Source organism: Canis lupus, chromosome 17 (genome assembly GCF_048164855.1).
Source record: "Canis lupus baileyi chromosome 17, mCanLup2.hap1, whole genome shotgun sequence".
Classification (NCBI taxonomy): Eukaryota; Metazoa; Chordata; class Mammalia; order Carnivora; family Canidae; genus Canis; species Canis lupus.
In genome coordinates this window covers 59,022,543-59,043,541 of record NC_132854.1, presented here as the reverse complement: position 1 = coordinate 59,043,541, position 20,999 = coordinate 59,022,543, and the positions used below count along the sequence as shown (strand labels likewise).

At 47.4% G+C, this 20,999-nt stretch overlaps 1 protein-coding gene across 8 annotated transcripts in view; it reads left to right on the top strand.

The window, feature by feature from the left end:
- Positions 1 to 19,881, top strand: part of CAB39L (calcium binding protein 39 like) — a 109,181-nt gene extending 89,300 nt beyond the window's left edge. For all 8 annotated transcript variants that reach the window (XM_072783195.1, XM_072783194.1, XM_072783188.1 and 5 more), the window contains 2 exons: positions 7,994 to 8,137; positions 18,257 to 19,881. In XM_072783195.1, the coding sequence (XP_072639296.1) occupies positions 7,994 to 8,137; positions 18,257 to 18,436 (324 nt within the window). In that variant the 3' untranslated portion in view covers positions 18,437 to 19,881. The remainder of the gene's footprint in view (positions 1 to 7,993; positions 8,138 to 18,256) is intronic.
- The last annotated feature ends 1,118 nt before the right edge of the window (positions 19,882 to 20,999 follow it).

Sequence of the window (20,999 nt, the reverse complement as noted above, 5' to 3'; positions counted from 1 at the left end):
GATAAGTACATAGAGAAGAATTAAAGGGCCCTTTTTTGTTTTTGTTGTAGTTTGGAAAGTATGTCTCATGTTATGAGTGTGCTTTGTAGCAAGACCATGTTTAAGTGCCCTGCCTCAAATACTTTTTGGAAGTAACAATATAAATAATAAGTACATGATGAAGTAGAATGTAGTATATCTCAGCTCAGAAAGAAAAATCAAGAAATTTAATTTAAATAACATTTAAATTATTAATTTAAATAAAACCACACTTGTCTCCTAGGATGTATTTCCTGGAGATGAAAAGAAATCACTCTTGGCTTGAAATTAAGATCTGAATTACTGTTTACAAGGAGGAATCAGCAAAGTCCTCCTGTGGCTCTCTTTCAGTGCATCTGAAACAGAAAACTAGTGACTATATTTCTCTTGTACATCTCTCTGTAAATGACTTAGTGACCTGTTTTGGAAAGAAAGGGAGAAGAAACGGTTATGTGATGGGGCTTCTGAGACACACTTACCTCTATTTGTAATATATTTTTCTAAAGATTTTTCTTTTTTTTTTTGCACCATATAGCATTTCTGGGTTCCATCCTCTGAGCATTCTTGTAATGTTTTACTGCAGGTCCTTTTTAATGCCTCCACCGTTTAACATTGACACCTTCAAATTGTATTTCCAGCCAAGATTCTGAGCTATGAAAATAGTCGTTCTTTAAAAAGAATAATCTTTAATAAATCTGGGTACTTAATCACATACCCCCAAACTGTGCTTTTCTAAAAATGCCAGTTATTAACAGTGAAACAGACTCTGGAAAGCGGTTAAAAGACGGTATCACCAGCTGGAAAAGAAAATAAAGTCAACTCTCAGTTATCTGCTGATAGCTTCGTTGGATTAGGTTCGGAGGTGGGGGCGGCGAGGAGGGTAATAACAGGGCATTCCGTCTGGTCAGCAAGCATCTATGTGTTCCTGTTGCTAACATTACGGCGACAGCCAACAACAAAATGAAGTTGCACCTCTATGGACCTACATTCTGTTGGGGGAGAACAGACAATAGACAAACAGGGGCACCTGGTGGCTCCGTGGGTTACACATCTGCCTTCAGCTCGGGTCAGGATCCCAGGGCCCCAGGATCGAGCCCCACACGGGGCTCCCTGCTCAGCAGGAAGCCTGCCTCTCCCTCTCCCCCTGCCCCTCCTTCCCGGCTTGTGCAATCTCTCTCTCTCTCTCTCTCTCTCTCTCTCTCTCTCTCTCTCTGTCTCTCAGATAAATAAATAAAATATCTAAGAAAAAATAGATAAACATACATAAATATATAACTTTCCGGTGATTTTAGAACAGTTAAGGAGGGCACGAGGACAGGAGGTGATGACTGGGGTGATGGGGTTGTGCGTGTGACCGAGGGGCACTTGCTGTCGGGGGTCATATCACCTATGAAATGCCCGTGGGAGGTCCCGCCTCCCCCATGAGTCAGGCAGCCCAGCAGGGTAGGGCCACATAGTCAGCGGGCTGCCTTCCCTCCTTGAGAAAAGGTGCCTGGGGGGGCCTCAGGGGGCCTGGGGGGTGGCTGGGTGGCACAGTCAGTTGAGCATCCGAGAGATCGAGCCCCACATCAGGCTCCACGCTCAGCATGGAGTCGGCTTGGGACCCTCTCCTTTCTGCCCTCCCCTCCCTCCCCCCTTCCTCCGTCTCAAGCAGCCATTTGGTCAAGAGGAGGTTGGACTGCTCCTCCGGGAGGGGGACGTCAGTGAGAGCTGCATCCCTGCCCTTCACATCCCATCCCACTCCGATATCCCAAAGAAACTGAGAGGACGGCGCCCCGAGGGGCCCGCATATGACTGATCAAATCACTCATACATTTTCCAAGTCCTTCCTCTTTTTAGTGGGAATCTGTAAGATCTTGAGCCAAAGTAGCAGCATTGGTGTAAACTAAGGTGATTGCACTAAGTTGGGAATTTATCCTTGGACCATTTTTCCAGCAGTGACGGGAATTCGTGATAGAAATCTTCCCATGATCGACTGTGTCTAGGGCATTGAGCGCCGTTACAAAGCTTACATTGCTCCCCCCCCCCCCAACACCTCCCTCTTGGGCCTTCTCCCTGCTTTTTCCTTCCTGCCACCCTGTTGTCCCCTCCCGCCCTTGTGCCCATTGCCCCCCTTGCCTTCTCAAGGTGTCACCAGCCCCCACCTTGTCCTGTGCCCTAGCAGGAGGCATTTGCATTTGAAGACAGAAGCCTGTTGGTGGAAAGGGTGTGTGATCGCCACCCTAATACAATTTTGGTGGGTAGTGAAGGGGAGCGGGAAGGATCCCCCTTTGCTGCCGGCAGCGCCTCCGTCTGCACTGTGCAGCCCCCTGCCGCGGGGCTCGGCGCTAGACACCTGCGCTGGACACCTGCGCTCGTCCCCGGGCCACAGCGAGCAGCAGCTGAGTCTGCATGTGGCCTTGAAACTCCTCCTTTTCCGCTTGATGGCGCTTCCTGGGTATTCACAGATGCCCCACCCTCCCACAAGGCTTCCTGCCTGTTCTTTATTAATCCTAACCCAGATGTACCACCTTGCTGCCACTCTTGCCTAAAATCTTCGATAGTGGAGTGTCTCACAAATATTTTATTTACGGGATGGTAAAGCCAAGCGCCGGTTGGACACTAAAAGAAAAAAAAGAGAACTAGTAAAAGACAGAGAAAGCGTATCTCAGGATGCAGAAGCTGTTAGAATGAGTATGAAAGATTTGCCCTTTTTTTTTTTGAATGCTAGATTACAGGCGGAGACATCACTAAAATGGTCTTATCTCACTGTATTCCAGGAGAGAGCTCATTAAATTCCACGTATTCTTGTCTTTATCAGAAAAACGTTGTTTAGGAGAGCCCTGCTGGTGCACTGTTGGTTTTTCCTTCTGAGAATTAGGTCCGTGGTAGCAATATGTTCTGTCTTGGCACAGCTATGTTTACATCTCCACATTCTGTAATATTTCGTACATAGATGCTTCATTGTTTTAGAAAATAAGAGAGTTTATTAGATTATTGTTATTATTATTACCATTATTAAAAGATTATTAGAAGAGTATACGGACAGTATCCTGTAAGTGATTAACTGTCTTAAAGCCAGGCTGCTTTCTGGCTCCAAAGTACTTGCTGCCAGCTGTCTTTTGTTAATCATGCTCCAAGTTTTTCTGAACTACCTTGGGGTGCTTAGATGCCTGATGTCAATAAAAAATAATTAACAGAGAAATTCCTTCCCCTCACATGACAGAGCTTAGGGAATTTATTTCTTATCTTCTTTGGAGCCATTTAATTACTAGCAAGAAAGATTATAATTCAAAAGAAGCTTGGTAGAATTTTCGGGGGGTTGTTTTTGGCTCTGGTCAATTTCATTAACACACAAGTTTTTTTAAAAAGTCATTATTTCTGTTTGCTGTGCTTGGCTTTATTCTGTAATACAGAGGCCTATAAAATCTGACATAGAGAACCAAAAACAAAGATCTCTCCATTTTACCTGTTACAGTATCGTGTTAAGCACTTTGTATCATGGTTAAATGCAGCATTTTGTCATTGTCAGTATTAATTAAAATAGACGAACACTTCTTGGCTAAAAGAGTCAGTGTTGTTGGCCAGATGATTTAATACAATTGATTGTTTCAGAAAAGTAGTGGGATTATGTTAGCAGAGGATAGATTGGGTAAAATTTACATGTAGGCATCCCCAAGTAATAAAAATTAAAATGACTTAATCTGAATTTAACTTATGTCACTTGAAATTGAGTGTGTGTGAGTGCAAACTTTAAGGGTAAATTTTAATGAAATGTCTTTATTGTTGAAGAGACCTTTTGATATGTGTGTGTACTCTCTGTATATGTATCTGTATTTTGTGATATGTATTATATTCGATTTTTATGTGCATTTTATATAGATCTTTATATCAGTATAGAATCTATAGATGGCTCTATATCTGTGTCTGTAAGGAAGCATAGCTGCATATGCCTATGTATATCTTCAGTGGGTATATTTTATGTACAAATATAAATCGTGCCAGCTTTACAACCCAGAAGTGGTTGGGTTTTTTTTAGAGAGTCTGGGAGCCACCTGCTGGCACGTGAACACAGGAAGATAGCATGTCTCCCTTCCCAACATCGGGGAAATTAACCTCAGTGCTGCTCTCCAAGCTGTAACCATTTGCTCGTCAGATAAAAGTTCTGTTATTCTCTTTATCAGCTGAATAAAGGCAATTAGCTAAAGCAAGTAGCTAGCTCCGGCCAGGTGGGTTCAGAGTGAGCTGTGAAGGGTGCATAGTGCAAGGCAGCTGTCAAGTCCGCTTCCAAGGGACAGGTTCCCCTTCATCTTGAGAAGATACAGACATAATGGATTGTAGCTGCATGGCCGGATAAACAAGGAGGAATTTTACCTGTCTTTCCTAGTGTCTTTGCCACAGAAATGTATAATGTTGTGCTGTGGATATATCTATTCAATAATCAAACTGCTCGCTTTCTTTTCTGCAGTTTGTGGACCTTATTTCCCCAACAGCACCCACGCACATCACATAGTTAAGTTATAAAGGGTATAAACAGAAACACAGCTGGATACGTGCCCATACAGACCTAATGTTCTCAAGAGGCAAGTGGGTCTGTACGGCAGGGCAAAGTGAGTGCAGCTGGGGAGAAACAGGGCCCAGAGCAACAGGTGGCGTGGTGGTTCCCAGGCGCTGGGGTCGGGGCTGGGAGGTGTTGGTCACCGGGTACAAACTTTCAGTTACGAGAAGGCTCAGGGCTGAGGCTCCGATGCACAGCATGGGGACTGTAGTTGACTGTGCTGCGCTAAGGCCTTGAAATTTCTGAGAGTAGATCTAAGCATTCTCAGCACACAGCAAGCCCAAGGGTAGCTCTGAGGCGACGGGTGCGTTCATTAGCTTGATGCTGGTAAGTGTTTCATTAGCTTGATGCTGGTAAATGTTTCACAATGTGAACATATTTCAAACCAGGATGATGTGCACTTCAAATATGTCTATTTATCAATTACCTCTAAGTAAAGCTGGGGAAGGCATTGGGAGCAAGAAGAGGGACGCCGCAGAGGCAGGAGATTGAGGAGCCATCGGGGCTCGAGAGGATAAAGCAGAATGAAGCAGAAGCGACTCCACAGCACAGAGGGCTTTGAACGCCATCCTGAGGAGTTTGTTTTCCCCCTAAATCCACAGGCATCCAGGGATCCGTTTGTTTATTCTTTCACTCTCTTGGTGGAATTAGTGACACGAATAGGGCTGATGCTCAGGAAGGTGCATCTGGCACACGGTGCAGGATGGACTCGATTGGGTCTACACTGAAGAAGGGACCGTGCTGTGGGCTGCCACAGGAGCCGGGTGACAGGTGGTGAGGGTTGGAAAGAGGATACGGGCAGTGAAAGTGGAACGAAGGATGTCCGAGACATTTACAGACGGAAAATTGGCAGACCTTGGACGTGGATTTGACGCGAGGGGCGAGGGGAGGAAGGAGCCGAGGAGGGTTTGAGCTCTTCCTGAGGTGGTGTCATTGACAAAGAGGAAAAGGAACTGGTTTCAGGGACACCGGTAAAGGGTCCGCTGGTATAGAGCTCAGGAAAAAGAAACTTTGAGGGGATCCCTGGGTGGCGCAGCGGTTTGGCGCCTGCCTTTGGCCCAGGGCGCGATCCTGGAGACCCGGGATCGAATCCCACATCAGGCTCCCGGTGCATGGAGCCTGCTTCTCCCTCTGCCTATGTCTCTGCCTCTCTCTCTCTCTCTCTCTCTGTGACTATCATAAATAAATAAAAATTAAAAAAAAAAAAAAGAAACTTTGAGACTCGAAATGTAGGTTTGGGAGACCTCTTCCCAGATGCTCCAGTGGAAGCCATGGGCATAGATGAGCCTAGGAGGAGAAGAAAGAGCAGAGATTCACATAGAGCACTTGGGAAATTCCTCCATGTCTAGAGCAGAAGGAAGGGGAGCAGGAACACAGAAGCAAAGGAACAATGTGCAGGAGGTTAAGAGACCAGAAGAATGCAGTGGTCTTGAAACCAAGAGCAAGGAAGTTTCCAGAAGAATGTTAGTTAGCTTTTAGGTGCTGCAGAGAAATTAAGGAAAATGAAGACGAACAGTTTCCAGGACCGCGGTCCCACGATTGAGGCAACCAGCTAACGTCTAACAGTGGTCATCACTTGGTACGTTCAACAAACACTATTTTCATGCACCAAAGTAAACTGAAGATTCATAGTTCTTTTTTGTTAAGTAGACAAACAATACATCACAGGCAAGGTGGTTTGTTTACTGCAGCCAGACACACACTCACACTCACAGGCACACACACACACCTGCACCGTTGCGTACACACCCCGGTGGTTCTGCTGCTAGACTGGATTGTGATGGACAGCTTTCTCCCGCCTTCCCCTCCCACCCAGGACTTCTGTAACCACCTGTACGGTGGATTACCATCCCGAAGCATCCAGAAAAAGCCCAGTGGATAGGAGAATCCGAAAATAAGTAGATCATATATAAAACTATGTGGGGGCACATTTCAGCTGCCTGGCTGCTGGAGTTTTAGGAATTGCTACCAGTACATGAGAATAATAGTTCACGAGGTAGAGAATGGTCAACTGTTGCTGCTAGAGGGTCAACTATTCTCACTTGGGGCATTTTCTTTTTGTAAAGATTTTATTTATGTATTTTGAGAGAGAGGAGTGCGCACAAGCAAGGGAGAGAGGCAGAGGGAGGGAGAGGAGCAGGCTCCCCGCTGAGCAGGGAAGGGAGCCCGATGTGGGACTCGATCCTGGGACCCCAGGATCACGACCAGAGCTGAAGGCAGACGCTCAACCGACAGAGCCCCCCAGACATTCCACTCCTTGGGTTTTTTTTTAAGGTTTTATTTATTTATTCATGAGACACACACACACACACACAGAGGCAAAGACACAGACAGAGGGAGAAGCAGGCTCCATGTGGGAGCCCGACATGGGGCTCGATCCCAGGACTCCAGAATCATGCCCTGGGCTGAAGGCGGTGCTAAACCGCTGGGCCAGCCGGGCTGCCCACCTTGGGATATTTTTGTTTTGTTTTGAAGTGTCTCAGTCTGGGCTGCTATGACAAAAATACCACAGACTGGGTGGCTTCCGCAATATTCATTTCTCATAGTTTTGGAGGCTGGGCAGTCCAAGATCAGGGTGCCCTCAGTGAGAGAGCCTCTGGGGTCTGTTTGAGAAGAGCACCTGTCCCCTTCCTGCGATCCTACTTCCCGAAAGTCCTACCTCCTGGTACCATCACACTTGGGGTTAGGGTTTCAACATGTAGGTTTTACAGAGGCACGGGATGTTACATATTCAGTTCATAATATGGAATAATTGTGCATTTGCGGGGAGCTATTAATTTGTCATCAAAAAAACGTTTTGTTTTACTTTTCCTTAAAAACTTGCTGTGTATATTAAACTTTGTATGGACTCAGCCAATGATTTCTCCCACCCCCCAACCAGCTCTCTAGCAGGTTTTGTAATAAAAGTTAGAGGGAAGGTAAGACTCACTTGGCATGACCTACTTTCCCAGGAAGCTACTAGAGTACATTTATTCAGGGAAAGGAGGTGTAACTGTAGAGTCAGTTTCGTTATTCTTATTCCACCATAAGGCCTAAGAGGCAATGCAGTACCGGGAAGCAAGATTAAAGTGAGCAGTGAAAATAATGAACTCGCTTCTGGCTGGCTCTAGATGACAGCTACAGAGAGAGCTTTTTTAAGCTGCAGCAATGACTGGCTTTAAAAAAAAAAAAAAGATTCAGAAATGTATTAATCACCGACTTGAGCCAAACTGTGTGAAAAGCTTAAAATAACTTAATAACAACTACTCCTTTCATGCCTGTGCTAAATGTAAGATGCACTTTAGGGACTCTCAATTTCTTTTTTTATATCAACATTCCTAACCACACTTAAGAGTTTGTTCTTCAGGAAGAAGTGTGATACATTTTGAATCCGATGACTCCCAGGCAGATTGTATTGCTTTAATTTTGTGGGCTTTTGTCTTTGTTTCTGTTTTGTAGCTGCTGGGTGAACTGATCCTGGACCGACACAACTTTGCCATCATGACAAAGTACATCAGCAAGCCAGAGAACCTCAAACTGATGATGAACCTCCTTCGAGACAAAAGCCCCAACATTCAGTTTGAAGCCTTCCATGTCTTTAAGGTAAAGTGCGACAAAAGTAACGCGGGCATTTCTCACTTTCAAATGGCAAACTCTCCCTGCTGTTCACCCTCCTTTATACTCGAGAGAGAGAATGAAATAGGCAGTCTTTCCATTTTTTTGCATGACTTGGACGAAATTCTAGAGTTATTCTAGAATGAATGCCCGTTTGTTTCTAATCCCTATCTCTAAATGTTTTCATTTTTTCCACTGAGAAAATAGGTGGATACTGTTTCCCAAAAGTCACCAAAATAATCAGCTGACAAAGCCAAAATCCAAATCCCGAGTGTCGGAATTTGAACGCTTTGCTCCCGGCCCTAAGTGTTTCTTTGAGCCTTAAATGAAGCCCTGAAGAAATTCTGGGGTACAACTCACTTGCATTACTTGTTTAGAGATATTTTTTTAAATGCATTTCGCAACAGATGCAAACTAGTTGGCAGGAGAAATCTGTCATCTGCAATCCCTGTTTCTAACCAAACTGTTGTAAAGATTTTAGTAGGTCTTATTTTCCTATGCAGATTATTTGAAGGTTTTTTCCTGCAGCTGTAATCACATGGTATGCAAAATTGATATCCTAATTTTATCACTTAATGCTTTTCCAGAAGTGAACACTAAGTCATTGTTGTTCTCTATGAGTCTTAGAGCCACGAGTTTTATTGGCATAGTCCATCATTGGGTTTGTTTACTCTGGCTTAATCATGCCTCTGTTTTTTATATTTAGGTTATTTCCATTTTTTCCTACTGGGAGAAATGCTGCAATGAGCATTTTCTATATCCAGCTAGGATCCCCCCGCCCCCCACGTTTACGATTATTTTCTTAGGATAGATATCTGGAGCAGAATTAAGAGTCAGGAGAACTCCAGGCTTTTTTAGGTCTTTATAATGTATATTCACCAATTGAATTTATAAGTCTGTAAATGGGAGAGACATGGCAGTTTATAAGGTATCATTTCTTTGAGGGGTAAAAAAAATTTTTTTTTTTTTAGTCCATCTTTCAGCCACCAGGTCTTTAAAATTGTCCAAAAAGCCACTAGAGCAATTCAATTACCAAATTAATTTATAAATTCCGTTCAGGTTATGTTCAAAATCCCAACAGGACTTCTGGAACTTGACAAGCTGAATCTAAAATTTATGTGGTAAAACAATGGCTGTGGCAATTTTGAAAAAGAGCAACGTAGGGGAATCCACTCTACCAGATATTTAGACTAATGGATTTATAGTAAATGAAGACATCTTTTAATTTTTAGAAGAGACAATGAGAGCTGTCTTTGTGATATTAAGGAAGGCAGAATTCCTTTAAAAAGAAAGAGGGCAGCCCCGGTGGCACAGTGGTTTGGCGCCGCCTGCAGCCTGGGGTGTGATCCTGGAGACCCGGGATCAAGTCCCACATCAGGCTCCCCTCCCTGCATGGAGCCTGCTTCTCCCTCTGCCTGTGTCTCTGCCTCTTTCTCTCTCTGTGTCTATGAATAAATAAATAAAATCTTTAAAAAAAAATAGAATCACAAGACATAATAGAAGTGTCTAGTTAACTACATCAAAAAAATTTTTTTAAGATTTTATTTATTTATGCATGAGAGACACACAGAGAGAGGCAGAGACACAGGCAGAGGGAGAAGTAGGCTCCCTGCAGGGAGCTCGATGCAGGACTCAATCCTGGGACCCCAGGGTCACGGCCTGGGCAGAAGGCAGACACTCAACCGCTGAGCCACCCAGGCGTCCCAACGACATCCAAATTTAGAACTTCTGTTCAAAAAGACAATAAGCAAAGTTAAAAGGCAGGATAGAATGTGATACATACAATGACAAGTCACTTAGAGAAAGAATTCAATAGAAAAATGGGCAAAGGATGCAAGTTGAAGAATTACAGATGAGAGAACCCGATTGGTCAATAAATAGGTGAAGACGATCATCTTACTAAGTAACATTGGAAATGGCCATTGAAATATCGATGCAGTATCGTTTCACATTCTTCAGAATGGTAAAATACTTAAGTCTTACAAATCAGATATTGGTAAGGTTGGAGGGCAATAGAAGCTGTACAACCACTTTGAAGAGCAATTTAGTCAAAGAACCGACCGCATGCATATTCTTCAATCCTGAAATCTCATCTTTCAGCAATCTTTATTTATTTATTTTTTTAGCAATCTCTTTTTAAGTAGGCTCCACACCCAGCGGGTAGCCCAACACGGGGCTCGAACTCACGACCCTGAGACTAAGACCTGAGCGGAGATGGAGAGTCGGATACTTAACCGACTGAGCCACCTAGGCACCCCACCCCCTCAGCAGTTTTTTAGACACATTCTTGCACATGTGCATAAGGAACCGTGTACAAAAATGTTTATCACATTGTTTAGAATGGTACAAAATGAGAAAAACACACAAATGGGCATCAACTGGAGATGGGGAAAATAAATGGTGCTGTATCCATACAGTAGCACAAAGTAATGGATTAAAATTCATTGAGTTATATTCACATCCGTGTGGGTAAATCCCAGACCTTGAGTGGAATAAACAAATGTTAAAAGGATGTTACTGATTGAAAGGTCGAAAACATGCACAACAGCACTGTATATGGACTCAGACTGGTGCAGTTAATAGTCTAAAAACCTGTATGGGGGTGACAAATACCAAATTCAGGAGAGCAGTCACCTCAGCAGGGACAAGTAGGGGGGAGGATGGTATCATGAAGAGGTGACCAACAGCTTCCAATTATATATATTGTATATATGTATTTGTATTTTATCAAAGAATCTGAAGGCAATTCAGAAATTTCAGATTTTGATAGCACACACAGTGGGAACATGAGCCCGATACGTTACTGCTGTACTCTGCTCCATGTTAGAATTATTCAATAAAAAATATTAAACGCAAATACCAAGAAGCGCAAATCAACGGCTGTAGCACTAGAAGATGCCCACACAGTACAAACGATAGACCCTCCCAAGACCCCTCTGACTGCCGACATCGTAGGTGGCATGAGCCATGTCCTCAGCTCCCACGGGATCTTAATGTATCATCTGAGACGAGAACAAGCTTCACAGAATGTTGTTCAAAAGTGCAGTATTATGGAAGTATTCAGTGGGTGGCCAAATAGAAATAACCTACTTCCGTCCTTGGAATCTGGATCATCCCATCATTGGCCAGAGTAGGTGCATATAAACACAGCTGACCTCTTGTTTACTGTACGTGTATGAACGGGGCCTACCCTGTACCCTATGTTTCTGCCGCTGAAGTATGAACCGAATCGTTCACTTGCCAAATACACCATTTTGTTATTTAGAAGAAGGAACAGCTGAGTCCTAGAGGTTTTTTTTTTTTTTTTTTCTCACAGTTCTGTATTAATAGCTCCTCCCCAAAGCACCTTCTAGGAGGTGCAGAAAATGTGGAACACACTGCTCAAAATGCCTTTGCCAGATTATTTTCATTAGCTTGCTGGTAAGTTCAAGGAATTGAAGGAGATACCATTTCACGTGATTTTCTGCTGTGGACAAGCGGGAGGTTGTGGTGGGAAAGCGCTGGATGAAGTCAGGAGACCCGGGTGTTGGTTCTGGCTTAGTTGCCACCAGTGACTTTGGGCAGCGCCATCTGGATCTGTTTCCTCGCTTGTAAAATGCAAGCGTTAAAGTGGAATCTAAGTCGAAGTCTAGTTCTAAGATACCAGCTCGGTTCCGGAAACCTTTGCGGCCCTCTCTGCTTTCCCAGGGATGGGCCCAAGATGAACGTAGGTATCAGCTCTGAGCCGAGCTCCCTTTCCTTTCCCTGGTTACTGCCTTATAGCAAAGGACCATGATACCGTTTCCCACGAAACCGTATCGGGGACAGGGGTCGTCTCTACCTTCTGACCCACTTCTTAGAACTGCTGGAACTCAGGCGATGGCCTGGTGACAAAAATGCTCCTGAGTGTACAGCTCCGTCACTCAGATCCTAGCAGTTGGCTGCAATTGCCATTTCCACGAAACCAAGAAGCTCCACCCTCACTTGTTCCGACAACAGCCGGTTTGACAATTCACCTAAAAAAAAGTACCCAAGAAATACCCGTTTCTTGTGGCCTTACTGAAAACAATGCAGAATTACGGATTAATTTGGTGAAAGCCTAACCATCAATTACCCACTTCCTTAGGGACTCGGGTTTTTTTAGCAGGCCAGCCTCTCTGGTCTCGACGTACCAAATCTACGTCTGCTGATGGAGAGAACAGTGGGGCCAGGTGAATTCAGGAATCAGCTATAAGCTGATGTGATACTAATAATTCTTCTAAAAATGTTAACAGTACAGTCAGAAGGTGTTTATACCAACTTAATGTTTCATCGACTACCTTAGTGCAGAACGCTTAACTGTATCCTGCCTTCGTTGGAACACATTGCGCTCGTTTTGCTTATTTCATGGAGCAGCAGAGGAGAAAAAGGGAGAGGCTGTAAATAAGGCTTCCCCTCTTTTAAAATACTTTCTTTAAAAATTCATAAAATAACCAATTCTGTGTTTGTTTATAGAAAGGTTTGCAGTGGGCACTTGCGACCAACGTTAGCAACATCACCCAAAAATATCTAACTGTATTACTCAGTTCGATAATCCTGGTGCCGAGTATTGATAATATTTTCAGCTACTTTAAAGTACATGGTTGCAGTAGAATGTAAGAAAAGTGGAGACTGGTAATATTTATAATAGGAAGTGTGAATGCTCTTAGGATAAGGAATTTTTAAAAGTGGCTTTTCCATGTCATTTTGGAATAAACATGTCATTTCCTACGTAATTTGCACAGTTACGTGCAATTTGTAGATCCCAAAGACTTGGATTCCAGATTGCCAAAGCCGTTGTCTGTAGCCCTGACTATACTTTAAATGGTGGTTGGCTTGCTTAACATAAGAAGCTGTAAATATTAAAAACATTAAACAGGGTGCCTGGGGTGGCTCGGTCAGTTAAGCATCTGCCTTCGGGCCCAGGTCATGACCCCTGGGGTCCTGGGATCGAGCCCCACGTCGGGGCTCCCCGCTTAGCAGGGAGCCTGCTTCTCCCTCCCCCTCCGCCCCTCCTCCTGCTTGTGCTCCCTCTCTCTGTCTCTCTCTCTATTTAAAAAATAAAAAAAAAACATTAAGCAGAAAAGCAGTTTACAAACCACCACATACAGATTGCAAGCCCAGTTTTGTGTAGACTATATTTACATACGGCTGTATGCACAGAAAAAAAAATGCATACAAAGGGGATATACACCAAATAATCAGTTATCTTTGGGTGGAGGAACTATTTAAGAGATTCTTTTCTTACTTTTTTGTGTCTTCTTTTCTCCATTTTCCTAGTTTTCCACATGTATCAGTTTCATAATCAGACTGATGACAAGGGTGGTGACAGTGAGGAGGAGGATCTCTGGAGATTTTGGAGATTTTTAGAGCTTCCAGAACTTCCAAGCTGCTCTCCTCCTCTATCCCCACTTCCTTCCCAGGGTTCTTTTGTTTTGTTTTGTTTGTTCCTCCCTGCACATATGGCGGGGCTCTGTCCGGCCCGTGGAGGGCTCACGGGTGCTCATCGTCCTCAGCCAGCCCGCGGACGCAGGGATGAGGTTTTTTTTTCTTAAACAGGAAAGAAAAGGTTACTGTCTCTGATCAATATTAGCAAGAATTGGGTCAAAATATTCTAAACATTTTATTGCTCAGGTTTGTATTTATTTGAGGTGATGAGTCTTGAGACTGAGACGGCCTCGTTTTACGCTTCAGTGGAAGGAAGGCTCCTTGGGGTTACTTGCGTGACTATAACGGGAGCCGCGGTTTCAGGTCCACGCACAGAGCAACCTCACAGATGGCGAGGTCGGCAGAGCAGAAAGCTCACCTTCCCAGGCCTTGTCTCGTGCAAATCCTTTGTGACGAAATAGAATTTGAATGAAACGGACGCATGTGTGTGTGTAAGAAGTACACTTTTTTTTTTTTTTTTTACACTTTGCATGAAAAGCATTCAGGCCTAAAATGGACAGCAGAGTATGCTTAGTTTTCTGAGTCAAAAATATTTGAGTTGTGGTCATGCTATTTGCCCTTCTCTAACGAGGGCTTGAGAACTCCATAAATCACATTTCTGAAATATGTGTAAATTAAGGGACGCAGCCAGTTAAGACCGACCGCACTGTAAAAAGAGAAGCCACAGGTAGTTCCGTTTGTTTAACTTGCTTGGGGATGGTCTGAGAGTAGCATTTAAGAAGAAAATAGGTGCAGCAGACAGAGAACCAAGAAACTCCCTATTCAGCACATAATACTCCGAAGATTTGGCTCACTGTACCCTGATTTAGAAGTGGGTTCCCTGGGGGCACCTGGGGGGCTCCGTGGGGTGAGCATCTGCCTTGGGCTCAGGTTATGGTCCTGGGTCCTGGGATCGAGTCCTGCATCGGGCTCCCTGCTCAGTGGGGAGCTCGCTTCTCCCTCCCCTCCCTCTGCTCCCCCCCATACTCTCTCTCTCTCAAGTAAATAAATATTTTTTTAAACTGCGTTCCTGGGGATCCCTGGGTGGCTCAGCGGTTGAGCACCTGCCTTCAGCTCAGGGCGTGACCCTGGGGTCCCGGGATCAAGTCTCCCATTGGGCTCCCCGCAAGGAGCCTGCTTCTTCCTCTGCTTATGTCTCTGCCTCTCTCTCTCTCTGTGTGTCTCATGAATGAATAAATAAAATCTTTAAAAATTTTTTTTAAAAAACAAACTGCATTCCTGATGGTACTGGCTCACCTCTAGCCCTCACTGGGGCCTTCAGGGTCCCGGCCCTGCCGGGGGGAGCCATGCATGGTTGTGTCACCTGCCTCTAATCAGCAGCCACCTATGCAGGCAGCAGCATTCATGAGCCATAAAAAGTCAAAATAGGGAAAATTTTAAAACTTGAAAACAAATTTGGCATTTTTTAGGTGTATGGTGTGTGGATTCAGTGTCGTTAATCCAGGGATGCCTGACTACAAATTCCTCTACATTTCACATTTATATATATATTTTTTTTAAGATGTTATTTATTTATCTGACACAGAGAGAGCAAGAGCACAAGCAGGGGGAGCCGCAGGGGGAGAGGAAGAAGCAGTTTACAAACTGAGGCGGGCCCCATCCCAGGACCCTGGGCCGCCACCTGAGCCCAAGGCAGATGCTTCACCTCCTGAGCCACCCAGGCGCCCCTATTTCACCTTTATTTTGGATTGAAACAGAGAAGCTTAGTTTGTCCAAAATATTTAAATTTCTTTTTTAGAAAGACTGTTACGAGTTATTTATGTAGTTAACCACAAAATGCCAGACCATTTCTAGCTAACACTTGGCAGCAACTCCCTTGTAAACAAGTGGCAACCACGCGAGCCACACGTGTGGCTTCAGTGTGTGATTTTCGGACACGCTGCCGCGAACAGGTGTTACATACGGTGTGAACCAGTCGAGGGTCCTTGCTCCAATATGTGTGAGTGACAGTTCGACTTGATCGTCGTCACGTAACCTCAGCACTGTGACCATCTGAACGTGTACAGTTGGGTGGCGTTTGCCGTATTTCCAGTGCTGCCCGACTGCGCTACTGAGTTCTGGAACATCACACCCCAAAAGGACCCATCGGGCAGTTGCTGCTCATTGTCCCGGACCCCTCGCCCTCGGCCTCCCTCCCCTGCTTCGGCTCTCGACGGCTTCCCTATTCCAGATGCTTCCTATAAGCAGGATGATTCCGCATGGCCCTCTGAGTGCTTTCTCTCCTCAGCGTGGTTTTGAGGTTCGTCCGTGTTGTAGGATGATCGCTCTTCCCGTTGCGTGGCTGCCGTGTGTGCATCGTACGGATGTGCCACACGTTCCCCATTGATGGACGTGGGGCTGTTGTGAATCGTGCTGCTAGGAACCCTCGCGTATGAGTGTTATGGGAACGGTGTTTCTTTAATTCTCTCGATCCGCACTTAGGAGTGGAATTTTGGCCTCGTGGTCATTGGCTGGTGACCTCCTGGTACTTCCTGCCAAGCTGCTGGCTGCCGAGGCCGCGCCTCACACCTGCCCACCAGCACCGCCGCCGTCCGGCCTCTCCCCTTCCTTACCTACGCCTGCTTTCAGATCTGTTGTATCATAGCCATCCTAGTGCGTGTGAAGTGACACCCCATTGTGGTTTGGGTTTGCATTTCCCCGATGACTGGTGATCTGATGATGTTGAGCATCTGTCTGTTCATGTGCTTATTGGCCATTTGTGTATATTTTTTAAAGATTTTATTTACTCATGAGAGAGAGAGAGAGGCAGAGACACAGGCAGAGGGAGAAGTAGGCTCCACGCAGGGAGCCCGACGTGGGACTTGATCCCGGGACCCCGGGATCACGCCCTGGGTTGAAGGCAGCGCTAAACCGCTGAGCCACCAGGGCTGCCCTATTCATGTGTCTTCTTTGGAGAAACGTCTGTTCCATTCCTTTGCCCCTTTTAGAAAAGGCTTGTTTTTTTGTTGTTGTCAAATTGCACAGAGTCTTCATGTCTTCTGGATACCAGACATGGATCATACATAAGATTTGCAATAATCCTCTCCGGTGCTGTGTGTCGTCTTTTCAGTCTCTTTGATAATATCCTTTGATACACAAAAGTCGTACATTTTGATGAGGTTCAGTTTATCCCTTTTCTCTTTTGTTTCTCATGCTTTTGGTGGCAGAGCTAAGAAACCGCTGCCCAATCCAAGGTCATGATTTTCCCTTAAAAGTCTTATGAGTTCTTGTATCAAGGTCTTTCATTGATTTTGATTTAATTTTCGTTTTCAGTGTGAGGTAGGGGCCCAACTTCATTCTCTTGCCAAATACTTTCTGCTTCAACTGCAGTGATGGTGTGACTTCTTCTCATTTTATTAATGTGGTATATTGGGATCCCTGGCTGGGTCAGCGGTTTAGCGTCTGCCTTTGGCCCAGGGCGTGACTCCGGGGTCCCGGGATCGAGTCCCGCATCGGGCTCCCTGCATGGAGCCTGCTTCTCCCTCTGCCTGTCTCTCTCTCTCTCTCTCTCTCTCTCTGTGTCTATCATAAATAAATAAATAAATAAATAAATAAATAAATAAATAAATAAATAAATAAATAAATCTTTTTTAAAAAATGTGGTATATTGGTTGCCTAGCGCTGCAGGGTCTTTTGGGAGAGGTTCTCTGGGATAATCTGTTCTATGCTTGTCCTCTAGCTTCTGGTGATTGCCAGTAATCCTTGGCATTCCTTGGCTTATAAATGAATAATTGCAATATCTATCTTCATCTTTACATGACCTTTTCCTCTGTTTAACCCCATGTGCCTCTTTGTCCTAATTTTCTTCTTCTTATAAGGATACAGACCCTTGGATTAGGACCCTCCCTAATCCAGGATGACCCCACCTGGATTGGATCGTATCTGTAATAAGGTCACATTTATAAGTACTGAGGGTTAGGACTTACTCATATTTTGAAGGGACACAGTTCAACCCCGTATATGTGGTATATGACATCGATCGGTTTTATTATGTTGAACTTCCACTGTATTTCTAGAATAAATTCCACTGGTTGATGGCAGGTAATCCTTTTGGTATGATGCTAGCTCAGGTTGCTTATATCTTCTGGAGGATTTTTACATATTTACTCATAAAGGATATTGGTCTGCAGTTTTCTCATAATGTGTTTGTCTAGCCTTGCGATCAGGGTAAGTCTAGCCTCATAGAGCCAATTAGGAAGTGTTCCTTTCTCTTTTATTTTTTTGGGAAGAATTTGAAATGGACCCGTATTAATTCTTCTTTAAAAGTTTTTAGAACTTACCAGTGAACTCATTTGGTCCTGGGCTTCTCTCTTTGTTGGGAGGTTTTTGATTCCCAATTCAATCCCCTTATAGCAATGTTTAAAAAAATCATTAAGAGAATACTACGAGTCATCGTAGCCTACTCTAACAAATTAGATAATGTAAATGAAGTGGACAAATCCCTAGGAATTTACAGACCAAAACTGACTCAAGAGGAGATAGAAAACTCTGATCCATGGACTAGCTCATGTCACATGATAACTCCACATAATCTAATGTTACCTTCACTCCTTTGAGCCTCCACAGCCCTTCCTTCCCTCCTCATAGGGCCCCTACACCCCTGTGTATTTTTCCCCGTGGAGGCAGGGAACCCAGCAGGTCCCCGGCCCGCGCCCTGCCTCACGCGGGTTCCTTGGCCCACAGGTGTTCGTGGCCAGTCCTCACAAAGCACAGCCCGTCGTGGAGATTCTGCTCAAGAATCAGCCCAAACTCCTTGAGTTTCTGAGCAGCTTCCAGAAGGAAAGGACGGACGACGAGCAGTTCAGCGACGAGAAGAACTACCTGATGCGGCAGATCCGCGACCTGAAGAGGAGCAGCCCTTGACCTGCGCTCCCGGCGGCTGCGTGGACGCGGCCAGGGAGACCCGGGGCGACAGCGGCAGTGCGGCCGCCTCCCAGCAGAGCCCGCCGGCCCGGTGTGCGGATGGCTGGCCGGCCACTCCACCTGGGTGCGCGACCCGGGCTCCCACGGGGTGGCCCCCGGTCCCTGCCCCCTGCCTGCCCTCTGCCCCTGCCCCCTTCCCTCCTGACCCCTAGCCCTGCCCTCGGCCCCCTGCCCCCCTGCCCCCTGCCTCCTAGCCCTGGCCCGGACCCGGACCCCCTTGCCCCCTGCCTCCCTACCCCCCTGCCCTCTGCCTCCTAGCCCTGGCCTTATCCCCTGCCCCTGGCCCCCTGCCCCTGCCCCCTGGCCTCCTAGCCCTGGCCCTGCCCCTGGTCCCTGGTCCCTGCCTCCTAGCCCTGGCCCTGCCCCCCTGCCCCCTGCATCCTAGCCCTGGCCCTGGCCCCTGCTCCCCTGCCTCTGCCTCCTAGCCCTGGCCCTGCCCCCCTACCCCCCTACCCCCCTGCCTCCTAGCCCTGGCCCTACCCCCTGCCCCTGCCCCCTGCCTCCTAGCCCTGCCCCTGCCCCTGCCTCCTAGCCCTGGCCCTGCCCCCCTACCCCCCTGCCCTCTGCCTCCTAGCCCTGGCCCTACCCCCTGCCTCCTAGCCCTGCCCCTCCCTCCTAGCCCTGGCCCTACCCCCTGCCCCTGCCCCTGCCTCCTAGCCCTGGCCCTGGCCCCTGCTCCCTTGCCCCTGCCCCCATGCCCCTGCCCCAGAGGAGCCCCCCAGGAGCCCCCCCCCCCCCCCCCCCGTGACCCCGAGCGCAGCCCATACACCGACGGCGGCCGGTGATCGAACGTGGGCAAGAATTCTCATGTGACCAAAAGCCCGCTCTGCGGCCTAATCTAATTAGCAGCCACTCGGTCGGCTTCGATGGCGGCAGAGGGACCAACCTCCCTTCCCCACCGGCGCGATGGGACGCTGGCGTGGGGCAGCAGGGCCGACAGCAGGAGGGCACGGTGGGTGTGAGCAGACGGCAGGTGTGTAACGTGAAGGGTAGGGTCCCAGCCGGGCCTTCTCACACTTACCCGAGGCCGCTCCCTCCACGCGGGGCCCTGGAGAGAGCTGCCTGCGGCCCGCCCGGCAGGTGTTCTGTGCGCCCCTGCCCGGTGAGGACCTCTGGCCCTCGGCCCCCGGAGTCGGGTCTTCATGATATTCCGACAGCCCAGAGTGGTTCAGAATTGGACTTTCCAGGTTCTGCTGCTTTGATTGCTGTAAATATTTAAAAAAAAAAACAAAACGAGAAGGCTCAGTGGCGGTGGGACACTCATTTGGTTGCTAACACTGTTTTCCAACATCGTAGGACACGTGTTTCCATCTGGAAAGCAAGGCCTTGTCACAGTTCTTTTTTTTTTTTTTTTTTGATGAATAAAACATCTTGTTTCCGCCCCAGCCTCAACTAGTTCTTTGGGGACAGGCCCTTATTCCAGCTCTGTGCCCATCAAAACAGAAAACTCTAGAAGCCTAAGAGGCAGTCCACGAGGTAGCTGGGGGTTTGCGTGATACAAATTTGTGAATTATTAACGCGAGAGGGGGGTTGGGGGAGCAAGACGCCCGCCGTCAAAATACGTTTGCACAAGATTCACCGTAAATGTTGTGAGAATGGAAATTTGAGAAGATCCCGGTTAATACGCGATTGCAAAACACACGTTTCAATACAGACTCACCCAGGAGGTGCCGCACGCTGGGTGCTCAGTGTCCTTCCTCTTCAGGTGGCCGCCCTGCGCACCCACACGCGGGCGCCCAGCCCCCCAGGGGCACCCCACTTCGCATTCGAGGAAACTGAGGCTCCGAGCGGTTCCACCCCCCAGGCAGCGTGGACTAGACCCGGGGATGCAGACCCACGGGGGCCTGACGCCAACTGCGCTCCTCCTGCGCCCCCCGACCTCGGGGTGGGAGCCCGGGGGGGGTCCAGGGCCCCGGGAGGTCCTCCGTGCCCCCCCCCCCCGCGGCCTGGGACCCCCGGGGTCGGGGTGAGGGCGTGATGCTCGGGGACGAGAGGGCGGCAGAAGAGGCGACGGGCCACCCCGGGCACCTGCCTCCGGGCGCCCCATCCCCGGCCCCGAAAGCTCGGAGCTCACAGGGGCTCCCCGAGAGGCCGCCGGAACCAACAGAACCTGCAACTGGAAAGTCGCTCCAGCTTGTTTTTTTAATGTGAAAAACTTTGTAGTCTACTCGAATGAGAGGAAATTGGGATTTTTTGCATCTTCCCTTTTGAATTCCCGGGGGTGGGGGGATGGGGGGATGGGGGGATGGGGGGATGGGGGCTCCCTCCCCGCGGACCTGGTTTTCAGCCTTCCCCGGGGGCGGCGACCGGCCTCCAAGGGCGCCCCGCCCCGCCCCGCCCCGCCCCGCCCCGCCCCGCCCCGCGCGAGCCCCGGCCCTGCCCTGCGGCTGTTTCCCGCCTCCCGGGGCGGCCGCACGTGTCCCTCCGCCGGGGTCACCGACCCCCCCCAGGGGCTGTGCCACGACCCACCCCGCAAAATAAATCACGAAGCCGCAGGAAACTT